Below are 19981 nucleotides of genomic sequence, written 5' to 3' on the forward strand. Positions count from 1 at the left end.
ACAGGGGATCTTTTCCTTGCTTGGGGCCACATAGGCCTTTCAAAGTGGAGACTAGTGGGTGACGTGAACAAACTCATTTGTTCACTGACCTAGCCAACTTCAACCTGCCTGTCAGTATAGAGTTTCAAGGAAACATGCTGTAAAAAATACAAATATAATGATTATTTGTATGTATATGTATATGTATATATACATATATGTATACACACACACACATATATATGCATGTATGTATAAATAACAGAAAGACTGAAAATGGCACAAGGTCATGAATGTGTTTTTGTCTCAGGTTTCCCAAGATTGCTGTTGGTTTTAGTGAAATCAAACAAAAATCAAAGTCTGCACAGCTACCAGCATATACCTTTTTCCTTTGTTCTGTTAGATCCTGGTTTCCTTATGTGCAGATTTCTGAGACAGTATGAAGCTTAACCTTTGATACGGGTGAAGTGTGATCCTTATAGTATTTTTAATGGATGTAGACGGTTGAGGTATCTTTTATTTGCCCAGATGGTGGTAACATTCTGCACTAGAGTATATGTTTTTTTTCTCCCTCACAAAGTTCCCAGCTACTCGTGGGGTTAAAGTGAATTTCTGCTTGCTACACAATGATTACATTTAGAACAGCTTGTGCTGTGGAAAATACAGATTTTTAGATTCCTAGCTTCACTATTATACTTTGATTTTTTGCAACTGCCTCCACACAGATTTCTGTGCAAACACAGAATCGGGTCTCCAGCTGTGGACTTTGTCACTTGAGTCCTAGCGTAACTTCAGGTGCATTTATTTACTTATTTGTTTATCTTATGGAGAAAAGAATCATAAGATTCCATTTTTTCATAGTCAAAATATTCTATGGATTTATTACTACTTTTTTGGGGGGAGGGGCATGAATTCTTTGGGTTATGTTTTCTTAGTTTTTGAGTGACCCAATTAGAGTAAGGAAAAACATACTGAAAATCTCTCAATAAATCTATGGGTAAGGGTCTCATTATGTTGTAGACTACTTTCTGCTTCTTAACTGTTTTGTGCAGTGGCCTTGTGTGGTACTAGGAATGCACTTGCAGTCTTTACCTCATATATCCACCATTACAGTTTGGTGTTGTTTTGGAGAACTAAGAAAGTGGGTAGATGTGTTTTATTGATAAATTGTATGATGCTTAATCATTAGGTGAGGATAAGATTCTGTGTCCTGCCCTTTTGCTGCTTGTTCCTTATTAAAGGGGTATTTTCAAAGTTTTTGAAAATTCAAGTGCTTTCACAGTGATTGTTTTCTTGGATTACAAACAGATCAGTGTGCTGAACTGACTGTCAGGAGTGGGAAAATATAGCAGGCATAGACAAAAGGGCTCAGTCTACTTCATGCCAAATTGAGCTAATGGGTGATGTGGTATTAAGTGAAGAGAATGCTGTTGGCCATTGGTACTCTGAAATCCTTAGATGAAAAATGCTGGAAGTATAAAAAGCTATATGGTGAAGGTGGTAAATGCCGAATCCCAGCAGAGAAAGATGTTGAAAAGATTTCATGCTTGAATATCTGTATGATTTACTATCGTGTGCTTGTTTAAGAACTGCAGGGTTGAATAAAGGAAGCAGTTAGAACAAAAATGTTGATTAACTTAGTATAAATGTGGAATGAGTAAAATAAATATGACCATCTAAAACAGTACCTAATTTATCAAAGGTGAACAGTTGTTTTCATCTCTCATTCTGCTATTTGAATTCTTTCTTTTTGACATCTTTTTTATAAGTTATGGATGTTAATATAATTGTATTTACTTGTAGGTGGCTCTAACCAAGAGAGCTGATCCAGCTGAGTTGAAAACAATATTTTTGAAGGTATGTATAAAGTAAATATTTTACTCTTTCTGCTTAAATTTTTCATATCTTCTGCTCCTTTATTGCGGCATACAACTCTTGATAGTTTCTCCAACCGTTAATCATTCACTGTATTATTACCATGTTAGACTTAAATACCATTATCAGAATTGAACAATGCTCACCAAGAAGTCAGATACATTCCTGAGTGATTATTGTATTGACTCAGATGAAGTATTACTATCTTAGAGGAAAAAAAAAACTACACATTATTCAGAGAATGGGGTGGGAGTTTCAGTATTGTTCCTGCAGATGGTAAAATGTTAGTGTAGACACCTTGCTGTTAGACCATTTGGTAAACTTTCTTCTCCTATCCTTGCTATTTTCCTTCCACCAGGGTTATTCCTGCTTCTTTAGTTTGGAGAACTGTTGAGAATATCACCTCTTGAAGTGGTGGATATATTTATTATTTAACTTAAATTCCTTCTGAGTTGAGATGACCGGTTACAGAAATAAGCAAACAATGAAATCACTTGTACATTTGCCTTATCTGCTTGGAGAAGATGTTTTGCTGGTACATGGCGTTCTTTGACCCATTACTTAAATGTAGAGAAATCTTACCAAACCTCATAAGATTTATTAGTTTCTGCACTAAATTGATGCTCTGATATATATATATATCTACGATTATATATATATATCTGATATATATATATATATATTTAAAGACTAAAGTTGGGTTAAAAATCATAGAACTGTAGAATGGTTTGTGTTGGAAAGGACCTTAAAGATCATCTATTTCCAATCCTCCTGGTGTGGGTAGAGCTACCAGCCATTAAATTAATATTTAGTGAGGTAAGTGCTGCAGTGCTACAGGGAGCCTCTCATATCTGAATTATTTTTATGAAGGGGGTGAGTGCCTACGGGAGCTAAATCCTTTCTAAGTTCCACCCTCCTCCTTCCGTCTCCCTGTCATTCCCCAGACTCCCTGCACTTCTTGGCATATTTTCTATTGGCCCTTGTGATCTATTATTAACAACGTGTGTAGGTGTCACTATGTATATTGTCAGTATTTATAGTTTTATCATATACTGTCAGTATTTAAAGCTCTGAAATGAGATTTGCAGTTGTGAAAGCCAAGATTTAACTTATTAAGCCCTGGAACTGTTATCTGTTGAGACTGAAAAGAATCTTGAAAAAGAACAGGATTTTCATAGGTCATTGTTTGAAGAGCAAGACTCAGGCAACAGAAAAAGCAGATGGAACAGACTTCTAACTCAGGAAAATGGTAGTATAGAAATAGTGCTACTTGCTGAGAGGGGAAAAAAGGATGAGTGTGTGTGGTATGTTGAGTGTGAGAAGCTGTGGCCAGCATTAATTAAGCTGTTTCTAGTGAACAGTGGGGTCAATATAGTTGCTTCTGCAGACTGTGAGGCTTTCACTTACAAATAACTTGAGAATCTCTTTTATTTTTTCTTCAATAAAGAGTTAAAAAATAAGGTTCCCAAATAGAAATGGTACCCACTGTGTGGAAATAAATATGTGGCTAGTATTCTAATACAGCTGATTACTGGGGTTTAGATGCATTAAAAAATGCTAACAGTTCACTGTGAAGTGTTTGCAGATCTTATTAAAAATGGAGTTGAACTGGTTAATACTTGAGTATCTAAAAAGTATGGAAATAAGTTACCAAAAGCCATTAAGTACTACTGTATAATATCAAAATCTCTGTGGGTATAATTGCCAAAGTGGGGAAAAATACAATGTAAAGAACCATTTCCTAATGCCTCTCCTCCAAAACCAATAGAATTGATGTTTTTCTCTTTTTGTTATGGTAATTTCCAACGGTAAGTCTACTTTTTCTAAGTCTTCTACCATAACCCCTAAGAGATTAGATTTTAGTCAAAGTGATCAAGCTGACATTTTCCAAGGTCATTTTCTATATGTAGTATAGAGTACGTGATTGGATTTCAAATACATTTGAGTAAATCACAATGACAAGAAACAGGGGGACACTGAAACCTTGTGCTGTTTTCTGTTATTGAGTGCCCTAGCAGGGGGTTAGCCTGGAAGAAAAAAAATGAAATATAGAAGCATAGACTGTCTGACTTATTTGATTTGTTTCTCAATAGCAGCTGTGTTAAAAGTTTTTGAGGCTGGGTTTCTGAAAGATTCTGTCTCCCTGCAAATGATTACATTGAAATCAATTGATCTGCTAGTTCTTATAAAAGTATACAATTGAAAATTCCTTGCAGTATATCAGCTAGAAAGCTTGTGATAGAAACAGTGTCTATTGAAACACGAGTCCGTAAATGCTAACCGATATATAGATGCCAAAGCAAGTTATGTATTGTTTGGGCTTGCTTCCCTGAAGTCTGAATCCTTGAAGATATTGTTGTACCTGAAGACTGTATTTATATAGCAGTAGAAGAAAATAATCTACTTACTGTTACACTTTGGCATCCCTCTGAGAGTGATATGCCTACTGCAGCTATAACGCTACTCTGCAGGCACCGGTGCAGCTCTGAAATGAAAACTGGCAGTTCCTGCCCTTAGCAGAGGCTCAGGAACATGAAACAAAACGTGTCTTTGAAGTATGCCACAAAATATCAATAGGCATCTAACTTATTTACTTCATCTGTGTGGATAATGCTCTGTGGGCAGCTTCAACAGTGGTTTATTATCCTGCCTTAAAAATGCTAAAGGAATTAGCAGGTTACTTTGCTGCTCTTGGTGCTTGTTCATTGCCCTGGGAAAAGTGTTTAGGGTTGCTTGGAAGTTTACCCTTTGACTGAAAATGAGGGCTTTAAAATTTGAGGGCTGACCGAGGAATCGCAGTAATGGTGGTGCAGAAGGCAGCGTTATTTATTTGTTCACTATTTTCCAAAGAATTAAATATCAAGAAGAAGGAATATCTAACTTGTTCCTGCAAGACTATCTAGGGAGCAAATATACTTCAGTGTGTATATTGAGTTCTGTTTCTGGAGTAGAATGCCAATATGGCATACACTTCTGTATACTATGGATGTTTGCTGAGGTCTCAGATCCCTCTTCTTATTTCTGCGCTGTTCTGAACTTCCGTGGCCAAGTTCTTGCTTTTTCTTACAGTTACCTGCAGACTGCTACTCTCTGACTCCTGCAGTTCAGTCGAGGAGGAAGAGCTGTAGGTTCTCCTTTACTTAGGGGCCACCTGCTGCTGAATCCACTGTGCTGGAGTTACTCCAAGACAGCACCCCTATGTGGATGTTCCTGTGGGATCATTTACTCCAGGAGCACAACAGAGTTGTTTCTTGAGTGTAAACTCACCTTGTGCCAAAGTAGAGCAGCTACAAGAGTCATTCTAGATAAAGATAATGTTCTGGAGTATCCCATAGATGTATGCATGTTTGCAAATACATGTGTGCTTCTTATTCTACTTCAAAACAAAAAATGTGGAGAAATTGCTGTTGTAATGAGCAAACAATCACGTGTCTACCACTATTCTGGCTAGGGAGCCAAGCCTTCAGCTTTAGGCTTTAATTTCTTCAGAGCAGAACTGTCCTTACCTGCAGTAACCGTGGTCCTGGTTACAAGCTGTGGGTTGGGGAATAATGCCTGTGGCAGTGAGAACGTGGAGAAAGATGCAGTTGTGACACTAAATTTTGTATTCATTTGGCAGTATGCAAGTGTGGAGAAGAATGGGGAATTCTTCATGTCTCCTAATGACTTTGTCACACGGTACCTGAAGATAATCGGGGATGGTTTGCCGAATGCAAACACTGTTCAGCTCCTTGCAGGTGTGGTGGATCAGACAAAAGATGGGTAAGTTTTCTGGTGTTTTATTATTTCGTTTTTTTTTTTGTTTGTTTGTTTGTTTGTTTATTTGTTTTTTTAATATTCTTTCTTTGTTGTTCATTTAAAAAATACAAAACCATTCCTTCCAAAACAAGGCTAGTGATTCTTTGGCTTGGTTTGTTTTGTTTTGTTTTTGTGCCTGCAAATACATAATGGAATTACAGTATCTTTTAAGTGGAAAGAGTAGAAACAATGTTTTGGGCTGACTGTAGCATTTAGCTGAGCAAACCATTTTCTCTCTACTATGTATTTTTAACTCATTGAACCTTTCATGTTTGTTGGCTGGCTCCTCTAAGTCTTGTTTCCCTTTCCTTCCCCGAGTCTTTCTGTCTCTGTTTACTCTATGTATTTGTCACAAACACATTCAAATAGCAATCCAAAATAAGTTTAGATCATGTAGGAAGAAACAGTACAAAAACGTTCCTCTCCTTAAATTCGTTGCAGCATTAATAATAAAAGCTTTTTCCGTTTTCCCTCAAGAGGGAGGAAGAGCAACAAAGATATTTAGGGAGCCACTCCGCAGTCCTGGGAAGACAGCAGTGAGGTTGGTGGTACATGGTTTGCATTTGGAAGATTGACTTTGCCAGTAGGCCAGACTAACTACCCCTTTATTTTCCTCCCCATTTTTTTAGTGAAATCTTTGCTTTTGCTTCTGGTTCTTGCCCAGGCAAGCTGTCTCTTCACCCATATGAATGTGTACTTTGAACCCTGCCTTAAATGTATCTTTAAAGGAGAAACTTCAGAAAAATTAGCTGTGGACTTAAAGTCTGTAGTTGTGGCATTTTTAGACACCAGGAAACTTCAGGCATGACTCACATTGGTGGTTACAGAGAGTAAAATGTGAGATAAATAACGTGTGACTCGAAAATGCAGGCTTCTTAGGGACCAGATGCATGTATAACTAGGACTTTTGTGATAGCTTTTGCTCTTTACTGCTCAGGCAGCATCAGGTATCTGGCAGCTGGGTTCCCTTAGCTTCATAGACAAGTTAATGTAGTGATTGATTGTTATCCCTGGTAAAAGAATTCTATAAAAGATCGCCTTGGTAATACTGGCATAATGGCAGCAAGAAGATGGTGCTTCAGATAGTGTTTGTCTGAAAAAGTTAAAACATTTCTCAGATTTCTTCCTTTGTTTTGATGCCTGTAAAACTGCATTTTTTGGCTTGCACGGATTCAGATCCATTTTGTAATAAGAAGTCTGTGAGTATGATCCATACCTTGTAATTTGGACCTCCCTAACAAGCAGAAGCTGGTGTCAGAGGGAGCAAAATAGAAAACTAGAGCCTGTGTGAACTTGTTGACAGATTGGGATTTTGTAACTTGGTGTGATCTTGCAGGAGTTCAGCATTTTTGCAGTATAGTGTTGAAGCTTCTAATTGCTGCTTTCTGCCATGGGTAAGGATTGTTTGTGCAGACCAGGATGCAGTGATAGGTGACTGTATATTTGTATCGTGACTTTGGAGATTCCTTTTTAGTATTCAGGCTGTCGTCTTGTTTAGCTGCTACGCTGTTATGTAAAAAAGTGGAGAAAGTTCAGAAAGTGATTAGTATTCATCTCACTAATCTGGCCCTGTAGCGTTTTTTGCCATGTGACCAGGCATTTGTACCTGTGGAGGCACATGAAATAATTCTTAAGAGTGATTGTCTGATGTCGGGTCACTTGTTTTTTATTGCTGGAATGAAATCCCCTCAGAATGGCAGCAAGATCTGTTGGTCTTCTCTTGTTGAATGCTTTGCAGCTTGGCAGTCCAGAGGTTCTGGTCTTAAAGTGAAGTACAAAATTGCTTTTGTTTGTTCTCATTATAATAGGCTTGTCGGTGCTTTAGAGATGATATTAAGGTCATGAAAGTCTGCTCAATAATCTATCTCTATTCCTGGTAGAAAAAAAGAAGACTTGCAAAAGCAGTGACAAGTGAATTTTGTTCTACTGCTGTTATTTCTAGAAGCATACATGCAGAGTTTGGGATCCATGCTTTTCTTTTGAAGAAGTATCTGTTCTTCAGATTAGTAAATGTGGCCACCAGTAGAATCTGAGCCCAGTGTTGTTCCTAGCTATGTATCTAATGAACTCTGGACATGGAAATGAACTTCTTTTATACTTATCATTTTATTAGTGGTCAGCAGGTACTGTAAATTCTGGGGCATTGGAGTAGATCTGAATAGGTAGATGAAGTGGGCATGACACAGGGTATTTGCTTCTTGCATGTTTTTTTTTTGCAGAGACCTGAACTAGAATGAGAAAATTGCAAGCAGAGAATGTGCAAATGTTTTTACATGCAATCTCAATGTGGTTGCCATGGACAAAATCTATTGTGCAGCTCTAGCACAGTTCCTGCACTGGCAAAAATTAAGAGTAACACAGAAATTGCTGTTGGTGTGACAAAGATGTAAGACCTATAAAGGTAGTCTCTGACATTCTGTGAATATCTGTTGCCATGGGAGCAAGTTTTGTCTCCATCTAAGGGTGCAGAAATATTTGGAGGTGGGCTTATCTTCTTGCCTTTTACTGGGGTGTCTTTTAAGGTTTCCTTTAAGGAAAGGAAATGCTTTTCTTGCTGACGGCCAGAGAAGCATTTCAAAGCAGTAGGTCAGTAATCACACAGATTTTTAAAGTCATTTATCATGTGGCTGTAGGTTGGATGAAGCAGATTTGAGAGCCTTGACTGGTTCATGGTCTTAAGTTTCTCATTTCTACTTTAAAAAAAATGTTTAAGATTTGCCTGGGCCGTAAAGTTACCTGAAATACTGTGGCTTTATTGAGGCCTATCAGCAACAGGCCAGCCATTTTCCATCTTGCAAACTGTATGTACTGTTTTTCTATCTTTTGGCTTACTTCTAAACATCTGTCTACCAAAATAAGTATTTACTCGTCATCTCTATTTGGACTGTACTAACACTTCACTGAGAAATACTCTGCGCTTTATTTTTAGAAAGGACAAACTATTCCAAAGTAACACTTGGAAATACCAGCATTTTCCATTATTACTGGATATAAATTTACCCCCTAATGCACCAATTTACACAATACTTAGTTCACCTAGGTTGCAGCATAAAGTAATACATGTAGCTTCAATTTGCGTCCTATTATGTTATCATGTTCGCATTGCTGATGCAGTAGAAATATATGCATTGATTTCTGAAGAAATCTCCTCATCGCTGCATTTGTATGTATTATAGCAGTAGGTAGTGGCTTTTTTTTTTCTTTGTATGACTGCATGGGAACTTTCTCTGTTGGAAATGCATTTAATCTGCGTGGTGCCCAGATACGGTGGGCACGAGCACCGAAAGAAGTTTGGGAGAAAGGAGGGAGTAGTACATAGCAGTGGTGTTGCACCAAACGCATCTGTTTTGTTTGGCATGTTGCTCCTATGTGTGGGTAGGTTCTCAAACATCGGTGTTTCAGTCTTCCTGAGTAAATAGTGCAATCTTGGCACTGTTAATATGAGCATGAAGGTGAAGGAAGACTTGGCCGGTTGGGTAGGATATCTTCAATGTTGAAGTAAAAATTTGGGAAACATTTCGGCTTCCTCTCTTTGCTCTGTTAAAATTACTAGGCTTTTCTCTGCTTTTGTAACATAAATGAGCACTTGTTTATGTAGATAAAGTAACTCTTAAGTAGTATATTGAAGTCCGTGTTAATATGTGCTGTTTAATGACACCTAATGATATTCAGTGAAGGGTTATGCTAAACCCAAAAGGGTGATGTTAAACCAGAGAGAAAATGTGTTACCCAGGCAACTACCCTTGTGCAGTATAGAGAAGTGAGCATATGGCTATGTAGTACACATTATTTCAGCATCTTTAAGCATTAAGAATCACACATGAAATTGACTGTGAAAAATTACTGCTCAGTTACTGTATTGTATGGTCATAATAGAAGTAAATGAATACGTCATTGTTGTTAGAATAGATCTGTTGGGAATCACTAGCAGGCTAGTCTACTTACGGAGCAAAAATACAATAAGAAGAAAATAGCTGGTTTAATTAACACGTAAAAATTGGGTTAATTTGAATTCAGCTGGCACAGCAGATATTAATGTCTCTTCTTTAATAGTCGGGCAAGAACCACACAATTTGTACACTTTTAATCTTCCTAGGGCTATGAATAATTGCTTTTAAAAAATGAAAATGGGGTTATTTTCATCATCTCTCCCTGACTTATTAGAGGGGGCTTATTGCTTGCAAGAGCTGACAATGAATGCTTCTACCAGTATAAAATCTTGAAGCTGTGTTAATGCTTGGAGTCTTAATCAGCTCCAGGTGTAACGGCATAGAATATGCTCTGCTGGGATTCTGCTGGGAAGGGTGCTGTATTTCAGCATTGTGATCACTGTGTATATTGGGATCTGTTAGTAAGGACATACGTTGGTTGTTGTTTCACACAGAAAGCTGCTTTATCAAATCGATGCTGGCAGGTACTTTGAATTCTAAACAATCCTATTCTAGAGTCTTGTTGCCTGCTATTTTGTTCATAATGTTTGGGACAGAAGCACTCAGTTCTTTGTATCTATTTACTGTTGTGGAAGTTGTCAGGTATGTAACAAATAATAATGGATAACAAAGAGCTTTTATAACCTCCAAGTTTCATAGTAGCAGCAAATGTGTGTAAATGCAGAACTGTGTAGGTTGTGATGTATAGGATTAAATTTGAATGAAAAATTGCTTCTTTTTTTTTTTTCCCTTTGGCTCTAGGGGAGGTGGAAGTTTTCTGCCATTTGAAGACTGTTTGCATGACTTAGCAACATGCCTCTGTGATGATGTGCGCTTATGTAGCAAGTCACTGGCTTCTTTGCTGATACAATTTTAGGCATGCTTATATATTTGCTGTCATCATCAGCTGTCAATTTATGATTAAGAATACCTGAGGAAGTTTCTTCTTATTTATTTTTCTTGCTGCATAATGATCTATGTTGGCAAATAATGATCTATGTTTCCAAAGTTAATTATTTGTTAAAATATTTCTGACTCTGTTTCTTTCACTTCTATTTAGCATGTGTATATTGAGGGAGGTAAAGTAGAGCAGCTTTTTTGATCTTAACCGTGCTTTTTTCAACACTACCCATTTGCTAGTACTCATCTTTTCATATTTTCCTGTTCTTCATGGAAATCTGCTTTTGTTACCCTGTGGATGTTTGGTTGCTGACGGCAAACACACTTCTCTGTGACTTAAAAAACAAAACAATTCCCTGAAGACAGGGTGGCTGGAAGTGGCACTACAGTCATGGGTCAGCATGACTCAGTGGGATGGATGTCTTTTCCAGCCTCTTCAAACACATCGTTCTTCCCTGTTATTGCATACTGAGTGGAAGTTCTCATTGAACCAGCTGCAGTATCATTTTGAATAGAAGTCCCAAGGCTATGGTTAGTTTCTAGAGAATAATACAAATTTTGTTCTTTTCCTTCTGCCTGTTTCTCATCGTTTGTTACATGGAATTCTGTGCATCTCAGAAGTAAATCTTCATCTACACCCCAGATGCAGCCATGTGAAGCCATTAAAGCTACACACCGTGCTGCCATAGAACAGCACAAAGAGAGGGCAGCCTTCAACATCTCAGACTACCAGTGGGCCCTGCAGTCACACATTTGAAGATCGTTTTAAACTCTGCAACCTAATCATTAAAAAAGTAGCAAAGCAGGAGGATGGTTAGCCTTTGTCCCTTTAAGAGAAGGAGTTTGATCTCCATTTAAACTCCTGGGTGTAACCTGGAGAAATTAAAACTGCTCAAGGCCTTTGCTGTATCAAGTCTACTGCTGGAAACAATGCCAAGTTGTCTAATTACATATTTCTAGTTATTAACTATCTTAAGGAAAGGCACCTCTGCTTTTATCTGCTCTGCTAATGCACTTGCTTATTGGGAACCTGGCTATGATGATGAATTTGAATAAAGTGCTCTTGGGCGGAGGAAGAATGTGCAGACTGCTGCTTGAAGATCTGTGACTCAACTTGCAATACTTGAGGGCTGTGAGAGGTGACTAATAAGTTAGCTAACATAACATATTCAGATCAGCTCCTTCAGCAGTGAGTGGCAGTACGTAGGTCTTGAGTGAATTTACGTTTGGAAGACCTGAAGCACTGAGTCTGAAGGGAAGTTCTTGCCCATGAAAGGTGGTGGACTCCCAGGAGGGCAGTTCAGTTGGACATGATGGCTGTGATTCATTGCCACATGGAGCGCCAGGCTTATTTTTGTTCTGTTGTGACTTGCAAAGCCCAGCAGTTGCTTGCTGACCAAGTCATTTCCATCTAGAAATGTAAAGGGCTGCTAACAGTGTTGTTGTTGGCATTTTAGGATAAGTTTTAATCCTTGTTGATGACAATTTGTATGTATTCTCATTGTGATCTTAATTCTTTCGCATAATCTATGTTATGTTGCATTTCAGTTTTCTGCAAGCAGGTGGTTTCATAGCTCTTGTTTTTTTTCTTCCTCCTTTAGGTTGATATCCTTCCAAGAGTTTGTGGCATTTGAATCAGTCCTGTGTGCTCCAGATGCGTTGTTCATAGTAGCCTTTCAGCTATTTGACAAGACTGGCAAAGGAGAAGTTACTTTTGGTAAGAATGGTTTTAAATGTACACTCTCAATTTAAAAATCCCTGCTTATGTCAAACTATTTAACATTCTGTTACCATAGGAAACGCAGCAATTGGTAATAGAACTATACTCGTGCCAAGTAGGATTCTGGCTGAACTTCTATAAATCACACTCACGTGTATAATACAAAGTCAAGGTCATGGTCATCTTGATGATTTTCTCTAGAGAACTGGTCACTTTTCCAGCATGCTTGTGCATGTCTTCAGAACAACAGCGAGAGGTGGCTATAGGAAATGATTGTAAAACCACAAAGAAGTTGCCAGAGGACATGGGTGAATGTTGAGTCTGAAATTACTGTGAATTACTTTTTGTTTAAATTGGCTATGTTGCAAGCTGCCTTCCTCTTAAGGCTTAAAACTTTCATCTGTGAGACTTTTCAGTAATAAAGAACGTTGCTACCCCACAGGAAACTCATCTATGCATTGGAGGTGTGGTATTTGCACAGACAATGTGATATACTTAGGCCAGTTTACAATATGATTAAGAGTCTGTTTATTTTAGACACCACAGAGACAGTTTTTGATACCTGCAAAGTATCTGCCACCTGCCTGGAAGGAAGGATGGTGATGTCTGGAAGAAATATTCAGAAAATAATGTTCTTAAGTGACTTCAGGATTTGAACTGCAGTTCAGAAAGTACGGAGGACTTTTTTAACCCTAAATATTATGTTGGATAAAATTTCTACTTCTTATCTGTTACATTTGGATGGAGTTATCCATCTGCCTTAGGTTTGTTGAATTGTTTATTTAAACAGTTTGAAATAAAAGGTAACTGGATGGTGATGACTCTTGTCTTTTCCACCTCCCCTGTATGGCTCACGTGCCCTTTGTCTTTTGCTGGTATTGCTCCGCATATACTTAGTTTAAAAAAAACAATCACATCTTCCCAGATCACTTAAACTGATAAGATCTACTGCTGTTGCTTGAAGCATCATTTTTTCTTACTTCTACCGTCTCCAAAAATCTACATTTGAAGCTGCGGCCGGTGAAAAGACTTAATGTCTTTTCTTGTGTCTGTTTTGATTTTTCCTTATTTTGATTTTCTGTTGGGTTTGTCAAAGACGTGTCTTCTGTGTGCAATCCTGCTTGTTAGAACAGCTCTTAAAAACATGACTATGGCTGCTAAAGGATTTGAAGGAATTTCAGAAAAGGAATTTTGCTGTTCCTAACCTTGATGAAGGAAGTATTATGTGCCTAACAGTATTATTCATGTGTATGAACAGAGAGGCAACGAGAAACAGCATGCTTTTAAATCAGGAGGGTCTACATATTTAGTAATGGTTTTGTTCCAGCGTAGACAAACCAGTGTACCTGGAATGCCTGCGATGTGCAGGTTCTTGTCTGTGTCAGGGCCCACAGTTGCTCGGAGCACTTGTTAATAATCTAGGAAGAGCTGTAGTTGTTTGATCTGAATGCTGAATCAGTCCAACTTAACTTTTTAACTTTTGGCATTCTTGTTCATATTTTTCCTGCTGCTAAATGCTTCCCTTGGGGTTAGACACAGTGAGTCAAGGGATTTGTTTGGCATTTGAAACCCATTGAAGTCTTTTTAGTGATGACAGAAACTTTTATGCCAGGCTGTATTTAAGGTATTTGAAAAAGAAAGCATGCCAACGTTGGCAGAACCTCAGATATCTTTTTTTTTTTTCTTTAATTCCTTCCTCTCCCACTTTGAAATCATAAAAAGTATCTGTAACTTCTGCATAGCATCGTGTAGCTTCCACCCTATAAGACTGATGTAAGAACTGTCTCTTGTGTTGTTCATTCTCAGCAATCGACCTTTAGATAAAGCTAGTGTATGTTTTCTGTTATAAAGGAAGAAATTGTTTTGTTTTCCTCTCTATTGTGGAAAAAAATAACATTTCCACAAATGAACAATTGCAATACTGCTGTTTAACTTTGCCACTCAGTGCCTCAGTCATGCACCTTTGAGGTTAATTATGAGATCTTTTTCCATTAACTTGAATGAGAGTAGGATCAAGTCCTTATCAAGGTTAGGAGACTTAAATAGGGGTTTTATGTACTGTGGAATTACAGTGTGAAAGGAAAAGGAGAAAAGGGAGAGGATCATTTTTCACTGTGCTGCTGTTATGTGTGGTATCTCAAGGATCCCATTCTTAGTGTGCATCTCATTTTACTATTGTGAAGAAACAGTGTGGCTTATCTTTCCAGTCACTGTTTTTCTGTGTATTGAGAAAACAGTGTAAATATTTTAGCTTTTACTGGATGGAATGTAGAGCTTTCCGGCTGTGAACTTCACTTAAGCAAGTCATCCAGTTCGTATTCTTTCACAGGTGCACTTAGCTTGATACCTTTGTAATACAAATTAATAATGGGTTTTGCATCAATGATCTTTTACAGTGATTTCCACATTCAGGTTGTAGATATTTAGGGAAATGTTCTGAGTGAGGAGGTTTTAGCATTTAATATATTGTACGTTTATTGAAAAATACTGTATTCTTACTTTCGCTTCTGAGTTGGAAATTCCTTTGCATTGTAGCTGTATGTTGACATCTGTACAATTTCAAATGTTTCAGTTCTTTCAACTTACAAGTTAACTGTATATAGTTCTTTTGACAGAGCTGGCATCTATTTAAGAGATCTGATCTGCAAGCAATGTGTGTATGTGGTAGTGGTGGGGCGGGCTGGAAAGTATTTCTAGTTTATTACTTCAGTGAGATGAATGAAATGGCCAGGAGTAAATTAGTAGCCAGTGGCTGACTCAGTCTACACCTGGCTGTTGCATCATGTTGTAGATTTATCTGCTGCTGAAGTGTCAAAGCTTTGAGAGTTTGCAAGGAGTTAAAGCTCTCAGCAGGAAAGTGGGAGGAAGTTTAGTTGGCTTTTAAATTCGAGGCAAAGAGCAAACCATTGCTTCTTACTGTTGAGTGTTGACAGGCACATAAAAGCTGATAATATAAGTCCAGGGGTTTAAGAGACTTAGTAGAGTTACTTTTTTGTCGTATGACTGTATTTTAATGCCTCATTAAAGAAGCAGAGCCCTTTGAAATGCTTTACTAGATGGTATTTAAAAAAACATGAGAAGCTTGGGTAAAAATGTCAGTGTTTAAAAACTAAGTTGTCTTAACCTTCATCTTTAATTTTGAATAGATAAATGAAATGATGACAGGTAACAATTCTGAGCAGTGCATAATACAGAAGCGATATCTGTGGACTGGAACTTTCTTTCTCGTATACAGGTTCTCACAGCCCTAATGAACGGCAAAAGGAACATTGTCCACACTGGTTTTTCTCATAGAGAAAGGAAATGTAGAAAAACAAAAGCGATTGCCTGAGACCGTGCTGACAACCAGCATTGAACCTGATGTTAAAGATTTTCATTGATTTGTTTTGAAGGAAATTTTCCCACTGAGCAAAAATGCTTCCTCAACTCATAATTTTTGAGCTGTAGCTGTGGAATAGTGTGTGGAGTCTTCCAGTTTATTTAGTTAGTTTTCTGAAGTCTTCCAGTTCAATCTGAGGCTGTTTCAAAATGGACACTGTGCGGTGCTGCTCAGGGAATTACAAATATGCCATAAAACAAATTGGTCTTTTCAATGAAAAGGAAAAAAACAGAAACCACCCCAAACAGCAAAATAAAAAAAGGGAATAGAGAACCCAAACTCTAAACTGTTGCTTTTCTGTCTTAGCGGCTGTGGAGCTGAGCAGTGTTTCTGTTATGAGACAAAAACAGGTCGCTATTTACATGTAGACAGCAGCTATTGTGTATCTCTGCTTTTGTGATTAATTATGGCAGTACACATTTCTTTGAGGAATGAAGAAATTAATGATGCATCTTACTAAGCACTCCTGTTCACATATCTGTTACTTGAATTGCCTGAACGCTTGTTAATAAACTCTATAAAAACACATAGCTCCTAACTGAGGTTTATGTACGCAGCTCCTCTGATGATCTTTGGAGGTTTTGCTCTGTGATAATGCTCTGACACTCTTTCAACATGTTAAGATTTATTACAGGAGTCTAATAGTTGCTTTCCTAACCGGAGGATTAGGTTCAGATTTTGTGAACCTGCTTGCTCTGTTACAGAGGATTATTTATGCTTTGCTAGATATGACCTGGCTCTTCTTATGGGATTTTATAATTGCTTATGCAATGCCTAGCTTACCAGTGTCCAGCCCAGCACACTCAAAACCACATTAAGAAAAGGGAAATCTGAACTACCAGCATAAATTGCTGAGGCTCTAAATTTTGATCATTTGATGAATGGCGATATTCAGTGATTCTCAGTGAGGTTTCTGATGCTGGTTCAAATTAGTTTGAAACATCATAGCTCATGATGTGTTTGTTTATACTACACAAGGAAACATCTGTTGGTTTATAACTGACGGTTGCCTACATATGATGATCCCAACAGCAGTGTTACCTACTGCAGTGATACAGGTGTAAACTGTGTTTAGTCTCTAATATCTTGTGTTGTTCCTACTGCAGTTTGCACATATACATTTATTTCTAAAGTGAGTATTTAAGCAAGATTTGCAAGTGTATGTATTTTTCTTCTGAGCAACTTTTGAACTCTGCTTAACACTGTTTGCATAGAATTTAATTTCTAAACTTATGTCAACTTGGCAGGTTTCTCTTATTTTGTTTTCTCTTTTACCTAGCATGTTACGTAGCTAGGCAGACTTCCATAAAGGCGTCTTAAGTAAAACAAAACGTATTTCCTTGGAAAGTGAACCTGCTTTTTTAAATATTAGGGGAAGCTCTGTCTTATTATGCAGTGTGTTTCATTGGGTCTAGGGGATGCAACTGAGTTTTCTATGTCACCTAGAAGCAGTATTTTGTGTTTTGCTTTGATCTTCCTTGTTTTCATTTTCTCTTTTTAAATTGAAGTAGCCTACTGACAGATAGCTGACTGACCACTGAGTGTATCTCATTTGCAAAAAACAAGGGATGGCCACAGAATCACTAACTGGTTCAGGTTGAAAGGGCCAATGACAGTTCTCAGCAGGGCCAGTGAGGCCAGCTTGTTCTGGTGGCTGTGTCCAATGAAGGTTTTAAATATCTCTGAGGATAGAGACTGCAGCTTCTATGAGCCAGCATCTTCCAGTGATTGACCATCTCAATGGTGGAATAAAAAGTTTATTGGAAGTGTCCATGTTCCAGCTTGCATCCATTGCTTCTTGGCCTTCCCTAAACCCTCATTTCATGTAGTTATGGACAGCTATGAGGTCCTCTCTTAGCCTGCCCACCATCAGCCTTAGAAAACCCCATTCCTTCAGCCTGTCTTTGTACACTGTGTGCATTAATAGAAAAAAGGATGATATTTTATTGTAGTTATTCAGTATATTATGTTTAACTTGGTAGAAGCGATCTGGTTTTTCTTTTTGAAATTATTATTATTCAGGGCAAAAGAGAGTTAAGTTCAGTTTTTATGCCCTCATGGGCCTAGTGCTTTCCAAGCCTGTGGTCTTCAGGCTCTGGCATTTTGTCACTGACTTGTAAGGATGCCAAGAAAGGTAACAAAGAAATGTAATGTTGTTGCCAAGTAGTTGAAATTATGGATGTCCGCAGCTCCAGCAGAAATATTTTTAATGGTTTGCATCTTGAAAAAAATGTTAAAACCCTTTTCTGTAAGCCAAATATGCAGTACTCTGTGTATAAATTCATGTTACTTCCCCTTCACATCCAAGGAGGGCAGAAGAAGCAGACATGCTTGGATCCAGAATCTTAACTGCTGAGAGTTATGGTACTCTTGAAAAGAGCATCTTTTTTTGTATGTTTGCAGTATTTAGCAGAGGCTGTAGATGTGCACATATCAGTCAAAAATCACATCCAAGCTAAATTGGAAAGTCTATATATGTCTGCATCATGAAGGGATGTTTCAGTAGTTTTTGAGGTTATGTGCTTAAACAGTTGGAACAGGGATTTAGCTATGAGGACAAATAAAAAAGTCAGCCAGCACATATTGAGCAGAGGGCTGAAACCTGAAGTTTTGTCTTGGATCTCTTGATTGGGGAAAAATCACGAAGAGAGCAGTGTGTTCTCTATGATAATGTTTTCATTAAAGTACATTTAATTTGTAACATTGCTCTGCTCTTGTTGAAAAGCTTGGGTAGGGCAACAAGGTAATAACCATTCATTTTTTTTTCAGTAGTTAGTATGGCTCTTCTAAAAGGCAGTGATGCTCAAAATTGTATTAGAATTGAACCAGGCATTGAATTTTCCTGGTTTGCTGGTTTGCTTTTTGTCATCTTTAAAGTCTACCTAATACATCTGAATGACATTTGGTTACTAATACTGTGCTTAATCTCACCTATATGCACAGGTGCTATAAAGCCTTCATTGCTTCTTCAAACCACGCAAAATGTATGTTTCACAACTGAGTCTTTAGTAAAGACTTCATCCTCCAGCTCTTCTTCCCTGCTGTGTATGCCTGTAAGGGTGCTGACACTCCAGTAGATGCTGTCATAGCACAGTCTCCTTTCTACCTGGAGTTTGCTGAGTCAACCAGTTCATTTTATGAGAGAATCCTTGGATCCTCTGTAAGCTTTTGCTTTCCATTGCTCCAAATGTTGATCTGTCATTACCTGGAGATGGTCAATCATGGTGAAGGTAAACACTTTTTGATACACGTGAAGCTTTATTGCACTTCTTTAAACGCATTCCAGAAAAAATAAAAACAACCAAAACAACCATGATTTTTCAGAATTTTTAGGTTGCTTATGAGGAGTGTTTCTGAATGCAGTAGCACACCAGTAGCAGATTGACATGCATGGATTGTATGGTATCTTCTCTGAAACAAAAGAGCTCCTCAGAAGCTGTTCCAGTTCAGTGGGTCAAAAATCCACTTTTTATGAAAGGCTAACTGTAGATTTGCACGATTGACTATAATGGCTTCAATTTTAAAAGACAGAGGTAACAGAGAGCACTTCCAGTTGGTGGGATAATTCGTATATGCTCAAATGACTAAAACATTGTGCTTTCTGACGCTACTTCGTGTTACTTGAAAAAAAGTAGGTGTGGAAAAGGTGGGAAAAAGCCAGTGTGAGAGTAAATCTCAACTGTGTGAGGTCACTCTCTGGTTAACAGTAAGCTGAGGGTTAGCCATCTTTCGCGCAGCTGCATATGCTGTAGAGGGGAAAAAAAAACAACAAACCCAACATGATTACTAGGCAGCATTTGGAGAGGAACCAGAAGCTCCAACTCCAGAATATATTTAAGCTGTGGCAGCATAAGCATCCTATTTTAAGCTTGGTTTTATTTATTTATTTTCCGCCACCTTTTGAAATTGCCCTAGAATTATAAATCAGAAGGCCAAAGCTCAGGCAGGCCCTAAGAGCTGGCAAGGTATTTTGTTATTACAAATTTTAATATGAAATTTCAGAATGCAAAGTACACATACTTTCGTAGTGTGTGTACTTCAGTTCTCTAAATTGGAAAATCAGCTGTTACCTAGCAGTTAATGACTATTTTTTTCCAACATTTGGAATGCAGGACCTGATTTGATAAGCTGATAAAAGAAAACAAAACTGAGAACATATTGGAAGTGTTCGAAGTGAAAATTACAGTTTAGGTAGGTTTGGGGGTAGATAGTTAGACATTTTAATTGAACTAAAATAGTTTTATACTAATACAGTACTGTTGTGGGAGTACATTTTGTGGTGCATTTGAAATTGAAGTATTTAAGTGGGGGAAAATGTATGTTAATGCTTTGCAAGAAAGTGATTTTTTTTAATACCATCTATCTAAGCAAAATAGCTGTTAAAGAAATAGATCTCTTATG

At 37.8% G+C, this 19981-nt stretch overlaps 1 protein-coding gene across 4 annotated transcripts in view; it reads left to right on the plus strand.

The window, feature by feature from the left end:
• The window catches only part of SLC25A13 (solute carrier family 25 member 13), a 140917-nt gene that overhangs the window by 68835 nt on the left and 52101 nt on the right, over positions 1-19981 (plus strand). For all 4 annotated transcript variants that reach the window (XM_072327669.1, XM_072327667.1, XM_072327668.1 and 1 more), the window contains 3 exons: positions 1783-1836; positions 5474-5616; positions 12083-12198. In XM_072327669.1, the coding sequence (XP_072183770.1) occupies positions 5507-5616; positions 12083-12198 (226 nt within the window). In that variant the 5' untranslated portion in view covers positions 1783-1836; positions 5474-5506. The remainder of the gene's footprint in view (positions 1-1782; positions 1837-5473; positions 5617-12082; positions 12199-19981) is intronic.

This window comes from Excalfactoria chinensis, chromosome 2 (assembly GCF_039878825.1).
Source record: "Excalfactoria chinensis isolate bCotChi1 chromosome 2, bCotChi1.hap2, whole genome shotgun sequence".
Lineage (NCBI taxonomy): Eukaryota > Metazoa > Chordata > Aves > Galliformes > Phasianidae > Excalfactoria > Excalfactoria chinensis.